The 24,193-nt window shown below is 42.0% G+C and overlaps 1 protein-coding gene across 1 annotated transcript in view; it reads right to left on the reverse strand.

Moving 5' to 3' along the window:
- Positions 1-24,193, reverse strand: part of DDX1 (DEAD-box helicase 1) — a 46,415-nt gene that overhangs the window by 7,547 nt on the left and 14,675 nt on the right. Inside the window, exons 6-18 of the mRNA XM_075923471.2 lie at positions 23,852-23,899; positions 20,329-20,412; positions 19,918-20,001; positions 19,180-19,256; positions 17,985-18,057; positions 17,804-17,880; positions 16,752-16,866; positions 16,004-16,142; positions 14,000-14,060; positions 9,758-9,856; positions 8,524-8,613; positions 7,193-7,381; positions 370-421 (exon numbers count right to left, since the gene is read on the reverse strand). Coding sequence (XP_075779586.1) covers positions 370-421; positions 7,193-7,381; positions 8,524-8,613; positions 9,758-9,856; positions 14,000-14,060; positions 16,004-16,142; positions 16,752-16,866; positions 17,804-17,880; positions 17,985-18,057; positions 19,180-19,256; positions 19,918-20,001; positions 20,329-20,412; positions 23,852-23,899 — 1,188 coding nt within the window. The remainder of the gene's footprint in view (positions 1-369; positions 422-7,192; positions 7,382-8,523; positions 8,614-9,757; positions 9,857-13,999; positions 14,061-16,003; positions 16,143-16,751; positions 16,867-17,803; positions 17,881-17,984; positions 18,058-19,179; positions 19,257-19,917; positions 20,002-20,328; positions 20,413-23,851; positions 23,900-24,193) is intronic.

Below are 24,193 nucleotides of genomic sequence, written 5' to 3' on the forward strand. Positions count from 1 at the left end.
ACGGGTCTATACTCGACTCACTAAATCGAACACCAGAAGATCGACCTCCAGAGTGCTAATTTACCAGTACTATAGACATGCCCTCAGCTACTCAGGTTCTTTGTATGCATACTCTACTTTGCAAGCTTCAAGACTACAAATTCAAGCTCTGCCCCCCTTCTCTCCAAATTTGATTATGATCTTTTAAAAAAAAAATCAAAAAAAAAAATCGCTTGCCTCTAGGAGCTGAGATGCGATGCGATAAACATTTTCATAGGGCCCATCTCTTAATACAGTGCAATTCTGCCTTATGAGTTCTTTGGAAGATACTTATTTCAAAAACCACTGCTCCAATACCCTGAAGTCTTAATATGTATTAAGGTCACTTACCTGGACTGTTACCACCAGGCCTTGTATTATCTTTTGCGTGTACCTCATCAGTCTAGAAAAGGGGGAGGGGAAGATGGGGAGAAGTTAGTCATTTCATTGTAGCAGTGCTTTCATATAAAAGTGGCAGAAATCTCATCAACAGTTTGTTATTTGCATTTAGTTATTAAGCACCAACAATTTACTGTTGTTCTGTGACACAACATAATAAGATACAGCCACTGCTCCTTGTGTAATATAAGCAAGCACTCAGAGGTAAAGTTCTCATCCAACAGAATCAATGGGTTGCTATTAGGGTTAACAACTATCCAGGATTTTGCTGGTATCTACAAGCTTCAAAAAGGCTAATATTTAATGAAAGACTGTGTCATATGATGAAATCTCCAGGAATACCTCAAACAAAACTGGCAACCCTGATAGCTTTCAACTTACTCTGAAGTGAAATTTTTATACTATATTTTCTGCTTAATTTTCCTCTCTTCAAGTCGAAAGTAATTTGATTTTTGGAAAATTTAGTGGTTTTGTTATTTAAAAAACCTGTAACACGCTGTTTCAGAGTTTTTTCATTCTAAGCTCTCCAAGTACTTTAAAAAAAAAAAAAAAAGGAAAGCTCAATGCTAATTTTATAGGTATTGTTTTACCTCTAAGTTTCAGTTACCTACTCCAAGAGCATAGATCAAAATTAATTGCATGGCCAGAATTAAAATTCTGAGGTTCCTGATGTCCAGTCTCCTTTCTCTAACCTACACTGCTGCATGATTGCTGAAAGGGGAGCTAAAGACAGTCTCAGGAAGAAAGTGGGTTCACAACATATCGGTTCAAGAGTAAAGATTCAGTATATTTTTAAGTACTTTAATATAAAAAGGTAAAATTCTGCGTTAAAAGCTACAAGAAAAATAAATTGTCAAAAACAGATTTATTTTTAAACCATAATATAAGGAGAAAATCTTCAGCTAGAGAAGTCAGTCATAAATAATGTGGCAAGCTAGACCAAACTGGTTACTAAAGCACCTGTCCTAAAAGCTGAATACTGAAAAATACACACAAAACACATACCACTACCATGATCAGCTACATAAGAATAAAAGGTAAGTTTATTATGAGTATAGGTAGTCCCCGAGTTACGCGGATCTGACTTATGTCGGATCCGCAGTTACGAACGGGGCCCGTCTCCCTGGGAGAGGAAGCAAAGCGGCGGAGAACGCTGCCCACGTGTTCCGCCGCTTTGCTCCCCGTTCCCCTGGTCTGCAGGCCAGGGAGACGGGGAGCAAAGCAGAGCAAAGCCGCGGAGCCCAAAGGCAGCAGAACAGCCATCGCGCGTCTGGGCTGTCCCGCTGCCCCCGTGCTCCACGGCTTCGCTCCGGACACCTGTGGTACAGCAGCTGGGGCGCTGCCGGTTGGTCCCGTAGCGCCACTCTGGGCGCTACTGGACCAACCCGGCAGCACCCCAGCTGCTCTGCCCCAGACGTCCTGATTCAGCCACGGCTGGTCAGTTTCAGCAGCGGCTGAATCAGGACACCTGGGGCAGAGCAGCTTGGGTGCTGTTGGGTTGGTCCAGTAGCGCCGAGGAGCGGCGGTGCTACTGGACCAACCCAGCAGCACCCCAGCTGCTCTGCCCCAGGCGTCCCCAAGTCAGCCGCTGCTGAAACTGACCAGCGGCTGACTACAGGAAGCCCCTGCCTGGGGCTTCCTGGAATCAGCCGCTGATCAGTTTCAGCAGCGGCTGACTTGGGGATGCCTGGGTTTCTTAAGTTGAATCTGTATGTAAGTCAGAACTGGCATCCAGATTCAGCCGCGGTTGAAACTGATCAGTTTCAGCAGCGTCTGACGCCAGTTCTGACTTGCATACAGATTCAACTTAAGAACAAACCTACAGTCCCTATCTTGTACGTAACCCAGGGACTGCCTGTATCACCAAAACCAAGTGCTTATTCTTATGAAATTCATGGGCTCCCTCTAGTGGTTAAAGTTCTATATCCTAACCAAAGATTATTGGCTACCGAATGAATAGAACCTCAGTGAGTTTAAGCATTGTACCTTTAGCTGAATAAGGTAAGTTCTCATCACCTATCTTCTTAATCCAAAGACTACAAACAAGTTTCCCCCAAAATCAGTCTGGCTTCTTCTAACCTTGGAATGCTTTGCAAAGGAGTAAAATTTGCCTCTCCCTGGAAATGCTGGGGTCTACCCATCATCCTTGTGAGGTTAAGGATGGTCAGATGTTTATCATGGAAACAGAGTCTTTATAAAAACTTCAAATCCAACACTAGGTAAGAAAATACCTTTGCCTTCCCCAGATTAGCCAGCAACAGCAGGCAGGGGCATTGTGGGTTAGTATGAAAGTAAATGTCAAGGAATATGTCTGCTCCCTTGCCAAAGAAACATGGAGGCCTCCTGTCAAGACAGTTACCCATTCTGGCACTTCGGGTGCAGAAGGTGTGGGCCTACAAGAGAGCTTAAAAATACCCTGACACTAAAGGCTTCTGCTTAAAAAGACTCCCAAAGGCCCAAGATTACCTGATCTTGGGTGGTTCACTCCCACCACCCAAATGCAAATATCCCTTTGAGAGCAAAGGAAGACCTGCTTGGGAATTTTTTCCTGTGGGGTACCCCCAAGATCTCTAACCCACTGTCAGAAGACAGCTTGAAAACAAACTAATTCCTAATAGCTGACCTTTCAGACTCAGGCATATGCACACAGAACTTCCTGCCTTGTGGGATACTATGATCTGATTCTTGTCTTTAAAAAGTGGTTTTATTAGCAACACAAAGATGACATACTTGGTAAAGCATTATTTGATTGCTAGGTGTTACAGAGTAACTGAAAAAAAGAACAGATTAAAAGCAAATGTAGGGATAACATATTAATGTATTGAAAATGATTCCCCCAAATGGAAGTGACTCCCCATAATTTGTTCCCCACAACTTAAAGTGTTTAGATGTATTATTATTATCATCATCAGTATTATTTAGATTTATTATTATTATTAGTTAAGATTGTTAAATGTTTAGATTTATATTCCTAACAAATTATATTCTAGCGGGGCAATAATTATAATATTAGGACTACAGACAGTCCCCGAGTTACGCGGATCCGACTTAGGTCGGATCTGCAGTTACGAACGGGGATTTTCTCGCCCCGGAGGACTGGAGCAGCGGGACACCTGGTCCCGCCGCCCGCCTCCTCCAGGGCGAGAAAAGCTGCTCCCAGTCTCCCTGGTCTGCCATCAATTGTGTACAGAATACCTGGCCAGTATTCTGTCACAAGCAACTTCCAGGCTGGTAACTATAACAAATACACAGAACCTGAATGAATGGATTAATGAATGTTTATATGTATAAGGGTTAAGTAGTTAAACAACGTTGTTTGCTTCTATCTTTTCTTTATTTTTTTATTATTATCTTTACAATAAATGTGGCTTTTTGCCTTATCCCCCTCATAAGATCCTGCTTGCTTTTATTGGTATAACACAGAGAATTGCTTCACTGAGATTCAGTTTAAGAGTTACAGTATATGGGGGGGGAAGGAAGGGAGGCGTGAGCTGTCACATGGGTTCAGCACAAAGGAATTCAACCAAGCCGCAAAAGATAAAGAAAATAACCTGATTGTATCTAACTCAACATCCCTATTCTACTCACATCTGCTGTACCAAGGTTTAGTCCTTTCTAAGCGTGGATATTGCTGGAAATTCTAAGCCTTGCTCCTGGCTCAGCCCACCACTCTCCGCTCTTCCTCTCCTACACATACAAGACTGATGCAGGCAGATCCTGCTTCAATTCAAATCTCACACTCCCTTCCCATTGACTCTCCTGACTCCCTGCCAACACTTTGAGAACCACTGTGTCTGGGTTTAACACTTACAGGTAATTTAGTTAACTGAATGGCTGAGAAGTCCAAAAAGGGGCAATATCCCTCCCATTCATCACACCTCCTCAGAGCAGGTTTGACTCTTTCAGAACAAATAAAAGACAGTTATCTGTTCTTGTAACTTCAAGATGTGAATGCCAATTCAGGTATATGCATGCTGCACGCACGAACTTTGGAAACTTTTCCCCTAGCAGCTCCCGTAGGGTCAGCTGTGGAGACCCCTAGAGTGGCATCACTGTATCAGCACATATATACAACTACTGACCCTACTCCCCCTCGGTTCCTTCTTGCTGGCTACTCCAGCAGTGGGGAAGGAGGGTGGATATTGGAAGGGACATAAACAACACATCATGAAGAACACCAGTTACGAGAATAGGTAACTGTCTTTTATTCTTCTAGTGATTGTTCACATTGCTTCCAGGTCAGGTGACTTCCAAACGGCTACTCCATGGAGATGGGGTTGGAGTTCGGAATCAGAGACAGGAGTACTGCTCCACCAACTACTGCGTCCACCCTGGAGGATTTATCAATTGCGTAATGGGCTGTGAACATATAAACTGAAGATCAAGTAGGTGCCCAGCAGGTCTCCTGAAAGGGGACTTGTGCTACAAAGGCTGGAGACGAAGCCAGGGCTCTAGTCAAGTGGTCTGTGACTGGCAGGGGAGGGACCCCAGTTAGGTTGTAACAGGTGTGTATGCACGGCCCTATCCAGGCAGAGATGCACTGTGCATGGATTTCCTAAATGACCCAGTGTTCTATGTAGCAAGCTAAAGCCCTCTTTACATATAGCATATGCAATGCCCTCGGTCTATCATTAGTGTGAGACTTAAGATAAAGAACCAGAAGACAGACCTCTTGTGACAGGTGAAATTGGGAGACCACTTTTGGTAGGAAAGCTGGGTATAGTCTAAGCTTTGTGGACTGTACGGTGGTTCTGGGGATAGGGCTCTCAACTCAGACACTTATCTTGCTGACATGACAGCTACCAGGAAAGCCACATTCATTGACAGATGTAGCAAAGAACACTGAGCCATCGCTTCAAAGAGTGTACCCAAAAGTTTGAGTACCAGATTCATGTCCCAAGCAGATACAGGTGGACAATATGGGTACAACACGTCCAACCCCATTCTGAACTGCATCACAATAGGGTGGTCAAACAGGGAATGCTGAGAGCAATCTGGGTAAAAGGCAGAAGTCACCAGCAAGTGAACCTTAACTGAGGAGGGTGCCAGCCCCTGTGATCGCAGGTACAACAGGTACTCCAACTCTACCAGGATAGACACCTGCCCGGTGGATACATCCTGCTCTGCTCACCAGCTGGAAAACCTCTTCCACTTGGCCAAATATGCCATCCTAGTAGACAGCTTTCTACTGCCTAATAGGGCTTCTTGTACCTGGGCTGAGCAAAGCACTGAAGCTCTAACCAATTGAACCATCCAGCTTTCATGCTGTTCGATGGAGTGAATGCAGATCTGGGTGCCCGAGGTATCAGTGATGCTATATCAGAATATCCGGGTACAGGGAAGAGCTATCAAGGTTTTCACTGAAAAGCTGAGTAGGGTGGAGAACCGATGTTGGCACAGCCATGCTGGTGCCAACATGATTAGATGAGCCCTGTCCCTCCAGGCTTTCACAAGGACCTGAAATACCACGGGAATTGGGGGGGAATGCATTATAGGAGAGGTGCCTCTTCCCAGTGGAGAGCAAACATGTCTCCTATGGAGCCCTGATAGCGATTCTAGAATGAACAAAAGGCTAGGCATTTTTTAATTTCTGGAGTGGCAAACAGGTCTAGACTGGGAGTCTCCCACCTGTGGAAGATTGACCACTTGTGGACCATAAAGAGCCTGCTGAGGGTGTCTGCCAACATGTTTTGTAGCCCTGGGAGATACTGGATTTGAGGTGAATTCTGTTTCACAAAGTAGTGCCATAGCCTCTGGAAGTTGCTTAGGTGAGATGACCTCACACCTCTTTGTTTATATAAAACATTGCGGTCGTGCTGTCTGTACACACTGGCCCTGCATCTGGGCCAAAACTGACATCAATATTGCCAATCTTGATCTGAAAAGTCCATTAGAGTAGTTTAACTCAATCAAGGTGCATGTTAGAAAGGATTGTTTATAGACTCCTGACCAGTCACAGAAGAAACAGAATATAGGCTACAATCTCTGGGGCTATGTAACACTATGGCAAAAAAATCAGGTATACACTTCCACTTGATAATGCACAAGTTACCCTTCGATCAGGAGTGGGCAATAATTTTCATAGGGAGGGCCGCTTAATGAATTTTGGAACTGGGCAAAGACTGGCTTCACCCCTGGAAGGGGTGGGGATGAGGACTAATATCCTCCCTCCCCAGCCCAGTCATCTGGGGCTGAAGGCTTTGAAGTAAATACACAGCAAAGGGCTCACAGTTCTGGCTCCTGCTGGCATAGCGCTGTGACCATGAGCCAAGAGCTATTTAAATAGAATCCTGGTGCCTGAGCCACCACCTGGAAATTCAGTAGCACTGGCAGCAGAAAATAAATAGAGAGTGACCAGATGCAGTCCACAGGCCAGATCCTAGTGTTGGATGAGCCAGATCTGGCCCCCTACCCACATCTTGCCCAGCCCTGCCCTAAATGCATTCCTCTGCTAGCGAATTTTAATGAATTTGAGGCACAATCAGGTCTCTTTCATCCAGATTTTAAGTTAAGTACTGCAATTGTAATAATCTTGCAGAATTTGTGTTAACAGATCTGCTATATTATGCTGACATCATGCACTCATCACTATAGTCAATATGCCAAATTATATATTTGGACATATGCAGCCATTTCAAGAGACTGAAGTGGCAGCTGGCCCCCTGTGGTTAAGTCCAGATTCCAGCAGTTTAAATTACTGTGTGTAAACTGAAACCTAAGTTGTTACGTTAAGTTTAATCTATTGCAGTGTAATATGCATTTATAAACTACTTACCCGGACATGATTCTTTCCAAGCCTTTCCCACTGTTTGTCAGTTTTGGGATTCACAGGAACAACAACATGGTGGACAGTTTCTGGGACAGAATCCTCTCCTTTTAAGTCAACCCAGGTGGGGAAATGCATGATCTTCTCTGACAGTTTCTTCACATCAAAAGAATGTAAAGTTGCAGAACACACAATAACCTAAAAATATAAACACACTTTAAAAGGCAAGATGTTTTCCCAAAACCATAAACACCATAAGGAGTGACTCTTATTGGTCAGGAGTTTTAGGTGGCAAGAATAAAATCTGGAAACGTCTTGTACTGGTGACAGCAGTGTGTTGTCATGCCTCCCTACTTCTGACTCTACAGAGACTGCTGCAAACAAGCCATCCAATGCTCTCTTTCTGGCCAAGTCAAATAATTAATCCATTGTTCTCTAAAAATCAGCTGCCCAGTCATTCATGGTCAAGGAAAGCGGTAGCACAATTGAATTATACAACTCCTCAGATACATACATGGGGCCTTATCAAATTCACGGCCATGAAAAATGCATCACTGACTGGGATATGTGGTCTCCCCTGTAAAATCTGCTCTTCTGTGAGTTTTTGTCCTATACTATACAGATTGGAGGGTCCTGGCTCAAAAGGTAATTGCAGGCGGTTGCAAAGTTATTTTGAGGTAAGGGGTTAACACACTATTACCACCGTAAGCACTGCCTTCAGAGCTTAGGTGGTCAGAGAGAGGCAGCTTCTGACTGAGGGCCCAATTCTGCAGGCAGCAGCACAGAAGTGATGTTGACAATACCATGCCATGCATTTTTTTTTGGTAATGAGGGAGTACAGAGTTCTTGTTGGCATTTTATGCCGTTTCTAGTCTACAAATGTTTTCTTTTCCAAACCAAAAGATAAGCTGTACCTTAATATTAATGTTACATTTTTACTTTCAGTTGTGTTTATATTTTGTGTTTCACTATTGTTTTTTTGGTGTAGTTCAAGCCCAGCACCTTAAAATATTCAAGATAATCAAGTATTTCAGCCCAACAATGAAAGTCACAGGACAAGCAGATTAAATCCCAGAGTATCTTCCATAAATATTAATGAGGGAAAAACAGCTATTTCCTGAAATTGCTGACTTTCTAAATAAAATCTCACATTATACCTCTATTTAGCAATCATCTATAAAGCCTACCACCCAATAATGTGAACAAGGGTTTAAACAAATGAAACACAAAAGTATTAACTACGTAATAAAAGAGGTGCACCACACTGATAAAATGTTATATTCCACACAGCTTGCAAGTATGTTAGAAATTATTGCTGATTACAATAGAAAGAGTTATACCTGCAGTCTTTTTCCATCTGAAGTTATCTGAGGAATCTGACTGTGGATTCTGTTTATGAAATCTGAATAACCCTGGAGAAGGAGGCCATCCTATATGGTGAATAAAAAATAAAATAAATAAATACATAAATAAAATTAGCTTTTCTTAAATTAGACAAATATTAGGATATAGACTTTGATGTGCTGTTTAAAACTCTCATACGGCTATGACAGCATTACCAAAAAAGGGGGGGGGGGGGAAATCCCAAAATTCCAATTTAAAGTGGATCCTGAATAAAATCTAAGCACGTGAAGACAAACTCACCTTCCAGATCAGCTGCCACACTTTCAAGGCTATTCTACTTAAAGAAACTGAATTAGGGAACCTGAAATAGCACCAATGTAGCTTTTTGAGTAGAGCTCAAGTTTGGAAGAGCTAATGAAACCAGCTTTTTTGGGGGAGGAGGAGGGGAGAAGGAGGGCAGGGGTAAAGCAAGGACTATGTCAGTAGGGAAGGCTAGTTTATTTCAATAAATAATTAAAACCCACTTTCAAAACGAAAACAAACAAAAACAAACAAAAACAAAAACAAACACAGCCATACCCCCACAACCCAGCTTCTTGATTTCCTTCAGACCACCCATGTTAATGCCAAAGCTAGCTATAGAATATGAAACACTACAAGGTCATAAATCTAGTGCTTGTGACTGCTACTGTATAAAATGCAGACTATGTACTATTTTCAAAGTTAGTAAAATAAGTATTTTCCATAGCACTTCGATATTTGGCATTAAATCATATCACCACATCAAATTTTGTGATACCTGCTTTGCCTTTGAGGCTACTACTTCCATACAAGAGTCTTTGTAATAAGCAGCTGCGAAGGCAGCTGACAAGCCAAAGTGAAATTATTCTGAGAGAAGCCACTTCAGTTTTTCCTTGAAAGTGAAGCTTTTTGAAAGCCTTATGACTACTCTTGGACTCCCCATTTCGGAGAGAAAATGGGTACAGTCCACGCCTTGGATGTAATGCAAGCCCAGGCATTGTAAATTCAGCATGCTCAAAACGTAAGTAGGAACGTTAATACTGAAAACACAAGAATATTGAGCTACAACTATCATATTCAAGTACATAATTGCTTTAACTCTAGGGCAATGAAAACTTCACGTCACTTCCAACAGTAAATCAAATTGCCACAGGTGAGCTTTAGCTTTGTTCTTACAAACAAACAATATATATTTTTTTTCAAACTTACAGCTTCATCAAGAACCAGGAATCTAATTTGAGATAAGTTAAGCTTTCCAGTTGACACCAAGTCATCCAATCTTCCAGGGGTTCCTACAACAATGTCCACCTATAAAGGGGTTGGTAAGTATATTTAACAAGTCAACATTTAACACAAACACCAAACTTCAGAAATTCCATGCAAAGCTCTAGTCATAATTAAGGTTGTACAACTCTTCCCATTAGAAGACCTTATATTTAATTGCTTATAGCTTTGCCAAGCAGTAATCTCACTGTCTGCTTTAGAGAGAATATTTTTGGAAAGTTTCAGCTATAATGAGTCAGCTGTTTCAGATAAAAAAAGTTGATCAAAGTAAGTGGTATTTGCCCACATTAAAAAAAAAAAAAATCTTCTAGTCATCTAATCAAGCTCCAAATTTTCAATGCATTGATAGAGAGAATTGATACTTTGCAGGTGAGGCTGTAGATGGGAGGGAGAGAGAGAGAGAGAATCATCGTTGGGGTCAGAGAGAATTTTTGCCTCTAACAATATATTTCAATCAGCAGGGCTTTCCTTACAATTGCTCCTGGAATCAGCTGAGGCAGTTTGGGGTACTGGACACAGGAACCAAAAGCATCTTTATTAGTTTGCTCTCAATACTAGTGCACAGGCAGCAAGTAAAAGGAGGAATGCAGATTGGAGAATAATGTGGAGATGGGAGCTGGACAGGTGATAAGGGGACATGGGGCCAGATGAGAGCATGGAATGGTCTACAGCCAGTAGAATAGGGCTGCTCAACCTTTTTCCATGGTGATGCCCCCTTCAAATTGCTAAGAAAAAAATCTCCAGGCCCCAGCAGGATTGGAGAAGGGAAACTTGGGGTTCCCAGCCAGGAGCACAGCTTTATTTCTGTTTTTGGAAGGGGGTGGGTGGGGGAGGAAGGAGGGAGGCAAAAGCTGGCTGGGTTCAGGCCAATTCTGTATAGTGAGGTCTAATGAGGGCGTGCCAGCTCCACTGCAACTCACCGCACCAGGCCAAACAGCCTGTCTCAGCCAGAGAGGGACACAAAAAAAAAAAGTTTCAAAATGAAAATATGACGGCAGGGAACACTTAGGTCAGGGGTTAGCAACATGTGGCATGCAGCAGAGACTGTGGCAGGAGCTCAGCCACCCCTTTTGGAACCCACACAGCCGTGAGGCTTGGAACAATAGCTCCACTGCCTCCAGGCGCACAGGAGAAGGGGAGGTGAAAGAAAGACCCATCTTATATCCGCCCCCAGTGTCCCCAAGAGCCACCCCGGTTCCCCACCCACTTCCACTGGGCGATACAAGGACCCCACGCAGAGTAGGGACAGCTTCCCCACCGCTGAGGGATAGAGGCCCTGCCCTCCCCCCTGCCCATGCGCACTGCTGCTAATCCTCCTGCCCAGACTCCACCAGCATGTGGGGAGAGCGGAGAAGAAGGAAGCAATGCAGTGAGAGAGTCCACCCCCGGTGCCCCCCAAGAGCTGCCCTGGCTCCCCGCCCACTTCCACTGGGTAGCACAGGGACCCCGCACAGAGCTGCAGGATTGAAGTTCCACCTGCACATGCACGCTGCTGCTCTATCTACCCCAGCTCCGACAGCATGTGGGGACCGGGAACAGCCTGCCCTGCCCCCAGGGCCTGGCCAGGACCATCCCTGAGCAGCTGCCACCGTGTGAGAAGGGAAGGGGGAAATCTAGGGTGTTGAGGGCTATGGGGTGATAAAGCAGTGGGAGAAAGGGGAGGCTGGGCAAGAAAGAAGCAATGGGGTGGGGGAGTCTGCCCCAGTACTCCCCCGAGAGCCGCCCCAGCTTCCCACCTGCTTCCACCAGGTGGCACAGGGACTGCACACACAGCTGAGATGCGCCCCCTCCCCCCCCAGTGGGAGGGGTGCGGTCATGGGAAGCGGGGACCGGGGTGCGGAGGTAATGGGGGAATTGGGAACTGTGGTGTGATGAGTCAGGCTCTGAGGGTTGGGGGGTTTGGGAGTAATTTTTTTGTTTCTCTCATGGGGTCCCCAACTGATTTTCTCCACTCCTGCCATAAAGAAAGAAAACATTGAAACCTTTTGTGGGGAACAAAATAAATATTTTACTTTATTTAAAATGAAGTTTGATAAACTAACATGAGAAAGTTAAAATTCTTAATCTGTTTGGTTTAATTTAAATTTAAACCATTCTTCTTAGCTGCAGCATTAGCAAAATGGTTCGGGCGTAATTATGTAATTAATTATGAATTTCCATTAGCAACTGTTGGGGTCTGCAAAAAGGTTTGCATTGAGCCAGGTGGCCCATGGACCAAAATGTTTGAAAACCACTGAGCTAGAGGGTGAGTGCTACCTAGGTTGTGGCTCTGGGACTGGGCGGTGGCAGGGACAGCTGAGGGAAGAAAATGTGTGGGGGGGGTCCCCCAACCCAAAGCCACATTGGCCCTGGGTCCCTAGCAGGAAGGCGAGGGCACCATGGACCAGACCCCAGCCCATAGGACCCTGCCTCCAGCAGGGCTGGATACTACCCCCACCTCTCCCATTTCCTTGACTCCCTCGCCCCCTCCACCCACTCACCACCCTGACCACAGCCCGTGTTGGTGATCCAGTATCGTGGCCTCCATAAGACTGGAGCTGGAGCTTCCAGGGGAAGCATGCGCACCCTGCTCCTTCCCTCCCCACAGGGAAAGCCGGAGCAGAACCCAGGCAAGAGACCAAGCAGGGTGCACACGGAGAAAGCCCCGCTCAGGCTCGCAGGAGAGTGGCACGGCCCTGGGCAAGAGTTAAATCTTGGCACACCACTTCAGAAAGGTTGCCAGCCCTGACTCAAGTAAATAAAATATTAGAAATTGTCTCAATTAGTATGCACCAGGAAGAAGAGTCTAATTTGTAAATCACTTGTGTTTGAAAAAGTGAGAGAGAAGTTTTCAATAAATAGTCTGAAACACAGGTATAATAAAGGTAAGATTTCCTTTAGGACACTAATAATGCCCATCTTATGTTAGCAAACCACTATAGACCTTTAATTATTATGTGTGCTCAAGACCTTGTCTGGTTTTTTTACAACTCATTTAAAGATTGTAACATTAACAGCAATGTTTGAATACCATACTGGAGCTCAGGTTCTGATCCAATCCAGAAAGAAGAGTCACCTCAATTTTTCCTAAATGCATCCCATACAAAAATAATGTTGCTTAGTTCAGGAGACCTGACATGAGCATGGTTGGAGGCCATCTGATTCTGGTCTATGAATTACTTTAAGAAAAGCAGGTGCATTTAAGGAACACAAGGTTTGTGTCCGTGCCTAGGTTTAATTCTGCTAGTTTCCAGACATACAATTAAGTCTCTTGAAGGCTGTCACCACATAGTGAAGGACTGACACTCCAGCGATAGATCTTCCAGGTCTAGTGAAGACATGTTAATCAAACGCTGAAGGCACCCCTATCAACCGTGGTACTTCTCACTTTCACAAGGAGTAAGGGAAGTCAACAAGAATGTCTCTCCTATGAACTTTCCACTGGGGGGGGGGGGGGGAGGGGGGGGGAGAGAGAGAGAGAGAGAGAGAGGGGAGAGGAGTCGGGAGTCAATGCAAGGTGTCAACTCCAGCCTCACAATTCACATAGGTGGAGTGGAGTAGAATATCTTGCATTGATTTTCTTCACCAGTGTAGACCTGACCTAAGTTTTTTTATACTTAAGTGTCTCAATAGCTTTTTGCTTTGGGCATTATTACAGTAAGTTAGTATTACCATTCTTATTTAGGTAAGGCTGTTACTGTATGACAGCAAAGCGTATCTAATGAAAACCTCTCACCTCTCCTACCAAATGGGGAAGCTGACAAGGAAATGACAAGTTAGGATCCCTTTTTGGTGGTGGTGGTGGGGGGGGACGACTAGAGATGCAGTTACTAAACTAATCTGGAGACAGAACACAATTCCTGAAAGCAGTATACATATTTAGATATAGGGCACACAGCTACAACTGTGAATTCTCTCAGATTTTTGGAGAACAATAGTATCTCCCTTCCTCAGAACTGAAATAACCAAAATTAATAAGTTTAATACAAAATTAAACCAGATAAGGCAAATAGTTAATGTGTTCAATTTCTCTATCTGTAGGAAAAAAAACACTAGAATACCACAGTAGTTGGGCAACATACCAATCATTTCATTTGATCAGACTTACAGAAGCTTTATGGAATGCAGTTTGGACTATACAATACCTCAAACTATAAAATTTAAGTTAGAGATAAGAATACAACTTACACCGTTTTCCAGAATAGAAAGCTGATCTCTTGCAGCAACACCACCAATAATCAGGAGCTCTCTAAAACAGAGTTGTAGGAAACTGAATTTTTGAAACTTTTATATTTATACAGTAGACAACTTACTCTCCAGACTGTAAGTCTTGGCATATTCCGCAGAGTAACTAAACCAGCTGACTTGGTATTTTATACACCATAATACGTACCTCAAGCTAGAGAGCTGCATTTAAGGAGATTACTCAGAGCTCTTCTTCAGCTCTGCATGAGCCTGAAAGCTTGTCTCACCAACAAGCTGATCCAACAAAAGGTTATTACTTTACCCACCTTCTCTCTCATATCCTGGGACAAACATGGCTATAAACACGGAATAAGAGTGACAAATACATTAAACATTCTTATCCTTTCAAAAAAAAAAAAAAAAAAAAAAAAAAAAAAAAAAAAAAAAGTATAAAAGATTAAACGTTCACTATATAATTTAATATGCGATATTTATATTCTCAGAAGTCACGAAATAAATGCCTCATGTATGTAGTGAGCTGTACATAAACTAATTTCATTTTCCAGATCTACAATTAAATTCTATTTTTAAATGTAGTCTTGAATTTTCTAGTTTCTTCATTTGATCAAAATATTTTATAGGTTTAAAAAAAAAAAAAAAAAAAAAAACCACACACACACACACACCACTACAGTGAAACCCCCCTACATAGTAATAAAATAAACATCCACATACAAATGACAAGATTTATGCTTGGATCACACTAGTGCAAAAGAAACATAGGCCTATAGAACTACAGGTTGGACCTCCCTGGTCAAGCACCCTTAGGATATGACAGGTCCTGAACCAGGGAGTTTGCCTGACTAGGGCAGAGGAATGCTGGCCTTTCGGATGCCAGCCACTGGCCTAACTGGTCCTCAGGCCTGGCTGGGCTTTGGCCCCCAGCAGGGCTGTTGATCCCGCTGCCACCAGCCTGGCAGAGCTCCCAGCCACTAGACCTCTTGCAACTTGGACTTTGTGGTCTAGGAACATCTGTTGCTGGACCAGAGTCTCAATTTAGAGAGGTTCAACCTGTAGTTCATTTTTAAGAGGGGTATAGTAACCTGTAAAAAGCAAAACAAGGTGAACTTAAAGGTGACTATGGTATTTAATGCCTATTTTTCTTTAGCTGATGGTGAAAAGGTTGATGGTAGCCAGTTAATCTATATAATTAATATTAAACAGGGGAAGGAACACATGTAAAAATAGGGAGAGAATGTTTACCTATATTTAATTTAGGTAAGTTGGCAGAACATGATGAAATTCATATCAAAATAGTTAAAGAATTAGCTGAAACAGAGGACTGGAAAAGGACAAACACTGATACATGCTATAAAGAGAATAAAGACGACCCAAGGAATTGAAAGGCCAGGTCAGTCTAACTTCAATACCTGGGAACATGCCAAAACAAATAAAACAATTTATAAGCACCCAGACGATGAGTTTGAGGAATGATCAGCATAGATTTAACTGAAACAAAGTGTGCCGACAAACCTAATTTCCTTCCCCGACATGGTTACTGTACTGCGGGGAAGAAGACTAGTAGATGTACTACATCATGATTTTGGTAAGGCTTTTGACAGTTCCACATTACATTCTCTTAAGCTAACTAAGGAAAGATGGTTGCGATGAAATTACTATAAAATGAGTGCACAACTGGTTGAAAAACAACACGCTAAGAGTAGTTATCAATGATTTGCTGTGAGAGTGGGAATTGGCCTAAACAAACAAACAAAAAAAAAACAAAAAAAAAAACAACCAACTGTTTCATGATCTATCCTTGATGCTGCAACTTTCCCCCAAACGCTACGATCTGCACCAGTGTCCATCTGCTTCATCTTGAGGTCACATGAATCAGAAGGCTGACTCTGAATTCATATAACCTATTTGCATGTTATGACATCATCCACACAGACAGAAGGTAACTGGAACGTTATCTGGATCACAGACAAAATTTGGAGACATTACCTTAATTTAGGATTATCAACATTTTTTTTGAACTGTTTTATGTTGTTCAAAGTTTGTTCTGCTAACTCTCTGGACGGTTCCACAATTAATGCTTTTGGAGCATTAGGAAAGTTCTTTGTTTGAGCCACTTGTGCACTTCCTAGAAAAGAAAACATTTGCAGTTGAGAGAAAGTTAAAATTTCATATTTTTAAGTTAATTGCTGGAAATAAGATTTTTTTAAACTCGGGAAAAAAAAAATCTAGAAAACTGGGAATGCACTTTAAACCATTGCTATAGCCAGCAGCAACATTATTCATTTGCAGCTAGTCAATATTTTCACCTCCAGATGTACATTTTGAACTCAAGTGTATTTTTCCCATTCAAAAACAAATCAGACTATGACAAATGTTCATATTACCCTTATGGCATAAACCATCCCCTAGGAAAACTACTAATTCTTGAAGTGGATATCCTCTTACAAAGGTAGGTAAAATTCCCTTAAGTTAGCTGAAAAAATGCTAACTGCTATTTAGTCTATGAATATCTAACTTCATGTTAATCTGTAGAGTATACAGAGTTAAGACAAAGAGATTTGCAAAAGTGCTCCAGTTTGTTGACTACTGACTTTAGTTGAAGCAGAATTAGGTTAAGCATTAAGTGCCTTTAATAGGCAAATTAAACCAATTCAAAGCCCTTCTGAAAAAAATCCCAGTTTACCTGGAGACTCTCTGAACGATTCTAATAGTAATCCCTCTCCCCCAAACATACCCGTGTGCTGCGATTTCACAACATTGCCATCTGGTGCTTTGCAAAGAGCAATAAAGCCATCTTTTGGTGGAAATTTAAAGTCTTCTTCGCCAAAGTTGAACTTCAATTCAGCATTCTGAAATAAAAGTTTCACAAAACATTTCAAATATGGTTGAGGAAAGACAATATTTATCTAGAATCACTTACATAAAACATTTCAGTGAGTCTGCTACAGGCCAATAGTAGAAACAAAAAAGCTTTCATCTTTTAAAAATACATTTTCCCAAAAGCGAGCTGTAAACATTGAACATGAATACATCAAACAACTTGTCTGTCTACTTCTTGCTTTTACTTGTGGGGTATTTAAGATATTTTTCTGTATCAATAGGTCTCCAATTTTAAAACTAGGGAGGTAGGCACCTTGTGAATATCAATATTTTTCCATATCCAATTTATTGAGTAGTACTGCCTTTTAAACCGCAGACTGAATCACATCTTTAAGTCTTTAACTACCCCGAAAAGTTCCATTAGAAAGGACTTAATACATTTGACAGACATCATATAAAAACTTTAATCGATTATTAAATAAAGTCACAACAATTGGAGAAGGTTACACTAATGCACCATTGTAAGATAAGGATTGAGAATTTAAATGAAAAAGTTAAGATTCCTTGTCGAATTCTCACCCACATTAAACACAGGCACTTCTGGCTATTCTTTTAACTTAAAAAACTGAACCGTTAAGGATAGGCGGACAAATACTGAGACACTCAATTTTGCAACATGAAAGTTAAACGATTAATACAAGTTTGCTTTTATTTACCAAAGAAATAAATAAATAAAGCACATTCTCAACTGAGAAAAATTAAAAGCCTAACCCTTCCACGTAGTACTCCATTTCTACAAGAGGACAACTTTTTCAGCAGACGATCATTGCTAGAGTAAAGATTCAAGGGGCAGGATGGCCAATGAGGTGGAGATAGTAACTGAGGCAAGGATGAATACAATTTCATATAAAAGTAGTTACAGAATAGGATTAAAAAAAAAAAAAAACTGTAAGATTCATAAGTTACCTTCAGAACACAGGATGCAAAAAGTGCTTGGCTTTTTATATGTGGTGGGATTTCAAATGCAAGGCCAAGGTCTTTCCCTGAGAATGCAATAAATAAAAAATAAAAATAAAAAAAAAGCCAATTAGAGTGAAATATTCAGATTTTTCTTAAAAAAAAAAAAAAAACCTAAGTCAGAACTTACCATTTTTAGAGAACTTAATTTGTCCTTTGTCTACATCTAGATAGCATCCAACTGTATCATGCATAGTGAATTCCTACAATGGAAGGCAGATTGGGAACAGAGCAAACTGATTTAGAATGTAGTTTATCTAATCAACAGCTTCAAAAGCAGCAGATATAGTTTTCAATTTGATTTAAAAACTCTTCTCTGAACAGCACATTTTTGTCTTGAAACTAAGTGTGTTAGAATAGACAGAATTGGTATTGTTACATACTTTGTTACAAGAAAGTTTGATTTCACATAATTTGTGCATAAAACCAAAAATGTATTTTGAATCACACATTCTGGTATGATGGACTTAAAGTCCATCAAATATAGATTACATCATCTTAACCTCAGTTTATGACAAACATCATACAAGCCTACTTCTATGACAATTTATAAGAGATTAAATACAGGTACAAACAAGAAATGGCACTGGACATTTTTCAAAAAATATTTGATGTAACACCTTCAATAATGCCTGGGTTACTATAAACCATTTCAAGTTTAGAAAGCATATTTTTATGTGTATTTAAAAAAAAAAGCTGTGGACAGTTCACCAATAATTTTAGAAGTAAATTATTAAGACTGTTAAGCTCTTTGAATTCATAAAAGTTGCATAAGAGGATTTCATATAAACATACAAACTTCAGAAGTTAACTGCAATTTCAAAATAAGCAAAACAGAAGAGGCAAAAGCAGTTTTAATGGGAAAAAATCCAATTCCCCACTGAACAGCTAAGCTGCAAAAGGGTTAGAGGTCTGACTGACTTCACTATACAGGTACAGTGTGATAAAGATTGCCTTATTGCTTTACTTACTGCAATGTGAAAAACTTCTTAACTATTAGTCAATGCAATACAAAGTTCCCATCATAGTGTTTCTTAAAAACCCATAAGCAGGTCAGTTGTTGAGGCCAGTGGAAAAAGAGAAGTCCCAGAAATAAGTCCAGGATAGGAGACTATTTCTTCACCTGTATATAGCTGCAAGTATTAAGATGCAAGCCTGTTGGGTCAATACATTTGGGTAAATATAGCCCACATCTGAAATGTTTGTTCAATTCAATGCCTGGCTTTTAAATCAATTACAGATATAGTATGACATGGTTATTTAATTTCTAAAACCTAATACCATTCCTGTTAAACAGTTCTAGCCACTTACTGATTGAAACTTACCTCACCATAACTATCAAACTGTTTGTTATGTGACTTCTTTCCAGTTCCACCATAACCAAAGCCAAATTTGTCAGTGCCTAAAACACAAGTTAAACAATATAATCGTTATTGTTCAGGTTGTAAGTCACAGATCCTTTCTGAGTACCATCTCAAACCATGTCAGTCAACTCTTTGGATTTCCATTATGCAAGGGAACAACACTTGCTCTAAAATAATTTTCATTGCTTTAGTACACTCTCAAACACCATCTGTTAGACGCATGTTAACTCTTCATCTACATTTTAATAAATTATGGAAACAGAAACAAAGAACCTGTGTATCCCCTTTGCAGTCAGATCTCTTCCTACCTCTTTAGAAGCATTTGGGTAAAAACAGCCACATCCCCATGGCCTCACTCTCTCTCTCCTCTGCAATCCTACTGATGTCCCCTCTATAAGCCCCATTAATGCCCTCCTCTGTTTGTTCTCTACAAAAGCGGTGTGCAAACCCCGTTTTGTTTTCCTGCCTCAGCGCCCGATGGGGGCAGGGGAAGTGGCATGGGAGCGGATTGGCGCTTTACATTAGAGGGGACGCAACAAAATGTTCCCGGTGCCTTTTTTTTTTTTTTGCTCAACCACAATTTTCCCTGCATGAGGGGTTGAGAATTAAAAAGGAAGACTGGACCAGGAGATTAGCTGCCCTCTGTGTCATGTAGACTAGATGAACTTCAGAATTTTGTATTTTATGAAAAAAACTCACCCAAATCCAGTGAAGCCTGCATAGTGGACCACCCAATTCTGCACAAGCCCTGGTCATGACAGGATACTTCATAGTAATATTTTCCTTTAAAAAGAAAAAAAATTTTTTACAACATTTACATTTCAGTTTCATGAAGCCAGATCAGTTTGGTTTTTTCAAGAGAAAGATTGAAGACGTGTTCTGTACGATAATTAAAAACTAGACTTGAATATGCAAAAGTACATTTCTTCTGAAAGTCTCCCACCAGTATAAAAACCATAGGCCAGCGTAACTTTGCCCAGATCCATAATGGCTATTCTGAAGGCAACCAACTTATCCTGAGGTTAGCTGACATGATAGAAAATCAAAGTTATTCACGATTCAGCAACTTTTAAGTATATCTTTTGAAAATAATCATCATTTTATAGCTACCTTTAGTCACTCCTTTAGTTGCTCTGCATCCATGCCATTCCTTTATCTCTCTGCTTTGGCAACACAGACCATCTGATCCAATTGCTGAACAAGACAAAACAATGAGAATTTAAACATTTCAGAGTAGCTCTCATACATGTTTCTTCTCTAGAGGCAAGACCAGAGATCTGAAAAGCAATTCTGCCCCCAAATTAAATCTAATTTAATTTATTCTCTATTCCTTCCCAATGAAAAAAAGTCACTAAATATTGACCAACTTCCTATCCATCATTTGAAAGATCACCATAATTCAATGATATTTTGTATTAACTAGACATTAACCAACATATTATTGCAGTCATTTTCAGATGTGAACAGGAACAGCAAGTGTGGCACACAACTCCAAGTATGTTGTACAGGCTGAACCTACCAAATCCAGGACTTTCTGATCCGGCAACATCCGTGGTCGGGCAGGGCCATAGATGTTGCTGAACCAAAGAGCGCCGGAGGTGGGAGAAATGCAGGGGTTGAGGAACCCTGTCTGGGACAGGTGGTATCTGGGGAGCTCTCTCTGCCCTGGCCAGAGAACCCCCATTAGCAAAGCAAGGTGGCTGGGGAGCCCTATCCCTGGCTGGGGAACCCCTGGCATTAGTGGGGCCACGCAGTGGCTGGGAGCTCCCACCCTATCCGGGGAACCCTCCAGCATTAGTTCGGCCATGTAAAGGAGAAGTCCCAGCCCTAACTGGGGAAACCCAGTTTGTAGCGGAGCTGTCAGCAGCTGGGCGGCCCTGGCCAGGAACTCCGAGAAACCCCCAGTGGCAGCGAGGCCAGGGTGACTGGGGAGCCCCCCAGCTGAAGCAGAGCTGGTGGAGGTGGGTGGCCAGAATCCCCAAGGGCAGTGGGGTGATCCTGGCTGGAGAACCCCTAGCGTAGCAGGACCGCTGGTGGCCAGGTGGCCCCAGTCAGGAACCTAGGGAACACTCTCTGGCAGCAGGACTGGCAGCAGCCAAGGGTTCCACTGGGAATCTTGGGAGACCCTTGGGCAGCAGCATGCCGAAGCCTGGGAGCGGTACAGCCAGCAGGGGAGCACTAACCTCCCCTGGTCTGGCAAACTCCTTGGTTCAGGACAGCTCAGGTCCTGAGGGTGGGCTGGACCAGGGAGGTCCAACCTATATAAAAATCATTAGGGGCCTGATGGTTTTAGGGTGCCCTATATTGCAACTGTTAAGAAAACAAAAATTCATCACAACTTGTCTGAATCTTTATTAACATGAATTCTGTAAGAATTCTCTTGTCGGTTTTATCTATGCTTGCGCAGAATACGTGAACTCTCGCACACAGAATTATACATTCACTTAGCAAAGACAAATGTCAGCCCTGCAACAAGCATAGCATGAAGGAAAAAAAAATTGAAACTTGACCTAGATCAAAAGGAGCTAAGTTGGCAATGGACAAAATCAATACAGAAGTCAAGTGTCAGACTGAAGAGTTTACATCGTACATTTATACTGCTTTATAAAAAGTTATAGCACTTAACACTGCTGAAACACAGCAGATTAGCAACCTAAAGAAACTGCAATTAAAATGGAAACTTGATTCAGCCTTTTACAAAGATCTCATATGGAGAAATGCTCCTGGCTATAGCACATGCGATCATTCCTTTGACACTTCAATTTTAAGAAGAGTAATTTATAGATTTTTTTTAAACACCAGAATGCACCATTATAATGCTCTTGTCTCATCTCTGACATAACAGACACCAAAGATATTCACCTAGTCGTCTCCATATTAAACCCATAATTTTCTGTTTGAACTACAGAGTAAGTTATGTAGAAAGATATCCAAAGTATGTCTACTACACTTAAGATGCTACATAAGCGCTGCAGCAGCCAATGGGAGAGATTCTCTTGTCGGGGTAGATCCACCTCCTTGAGAATGATAGTTAGAAAGAATTATTTCATCAACCTTGTGCTTATCTCCATGGGGTTAGGCCAGCTTAACTAGATTCCCACTCCTGAGGGACATTTCACACTTCTGAGCAATTAGTTAAAGCAACTTAATTTGCTAGTGTAGACCAGGCCCTAGATTGACAAAAAAAAAAAAAACATTTAAATACTGGAGAATTCACCATACTCTTAGACAAGTTGTAGCAATGGTTAATTACTCATTGTTAACATTTTTCACCTTATTTCTAGTCTGAATCGGTCTATAATCTTCCAAGCACTAAAAGTTATTCCAGTAGATTTACAATAATCTGGCACCTTTTGGACCTAGGTGGTGCCGGATTATCAGATTTGCCAGAGAATCGGGAGGTCCAGTACAGCAGCACGGCTTAACAGCTGGCCAGGACACAATCTCCCTCCCTCTCCTCTCCTCTCCCCTCCCCTCCCCGTGCTGTAACCTGATCCTCCTCCTCCTCCCCTCCCCTTTCCTGAAGCAAAATGGTATTCTCCATACTGTAACACGATCCCACTCCCCCGCCCCACACCTTATGCTCTGTCTGGTTACAGCCAGCACCTGTACTGAGCAGTGGGCTTTTTTAATCAGCTGGTCAGGAGCACCTGGAATTTTGATGCCGGAGTATCGGGAGTGCCGAACAATTGGATGCCGGACTATTGGAGTTTTACTGTATGCTACTATTTCTTTTTAAAACCAGATTACAGAACGAGAAACATTTGCTATCAGAAATCAGGCACTTTAGATTAACCACATCTCAACCTTCTCTTGGACAAAACTTAAAAAAAATTCTAAGCACAATTCCAAACCTCTAATAACTGTATCAAGTACATGATTGGTCGATAAGGGGTTGGTGCGGCTCTGCCATTTAAATGTAGTAGGAGCCAAGCACGCAGGCTGTCTGGCTCCTGCTGCATTTCAACAGCAGAGCCACAGTGGAAGTAAGTCCAGAACCTGGTGCAAGCCAGGAGTGCTGCAGTCCTAGCTTGCACAGGGTCCAAACCACTGCTCTTCCTCCCCTGCCCGCCCCCCCTGCACTGGGGGGGGGGGAGAGAGAACAGGCTTTTAAGCCAACCCCCCCAAAACACCGGCTCCTGCTTTCCCCTGTTATACAGGCAGCAAGGGGGAGGAGGGAATGCAAGTAGTTGACTCGACTACTCTTTTACAGCCTAGTTCAAAAAAGAAGTACTAAAGATCAAATTGTATATTTTGAATGTTTTCCCATGGACCACATCCTACCTGCTCTCTTTCTCAATCAGAATAAGGAGTCTATAAAAAACAGTCAAACTTACTTTTAACATTCTTAAAGGAACAGCAGAAATAAATAAAACCCCTACACAATACTCAGAAACATGCCTCCACTCCACCCCAGAACAAGTCCTACAGCTGATACCCAACAATTATAGATTTTGGTCAGAAACCTGGAGCCCTTAAAGTAGGTGAGTGAAATCACTGGGGAAAGATGAAGGCCTAGGCTGTTTATTTTGCAGGCAGAGAGGGAGAGGGAGCGGGAGCATATACCCATATTTACTAACTGCATATTACAATTTAATAATATTTGTTACACAGCACTAAGATGAGCACTTACCAAAAGCTGATCCTCTATCATATGGGTTCATCTGCCATTTGTTAAGCACTATTAAAAATAATGACCACATCAGAAGAAGTCAGTCAGTACAGCTAGCATTAAGTATTTACACCTTGCAAATTCTTAAGTCAATGGGATTTTGTTACACGGCCTTATTACTAAGGATGCTAAGAGTGGTTATATAGCTGATCGTTTAACTGATACAATTTGTATCGAATACATGATTAGTTGATAAGGGGGCTGCTCTTCAGAGCCACAACAGGGGTAGCTCCTAGAGCCAGCTCGAGCCAGGAATACTCAGTCCTGGTTTGCGCCAGCTCCAGTACCCACCCACGCTGCGGC

This window comes from Pelodiscus sinensis, chromosome 3, assembly GCF_052426305.1.
Source record: "Pelodiscus sinensis isolate ZL-2025 chromosome 3, ASM5242630v1, whole genome shotgun sequence".
In the NCBI taxonomy this organism is placed as follows: domain Eukaryota; kingdom Metazoa; phylum Chordata; order Testudines; family Trionychidae; genus Pelodiscus; species Pelodiscus sinensis.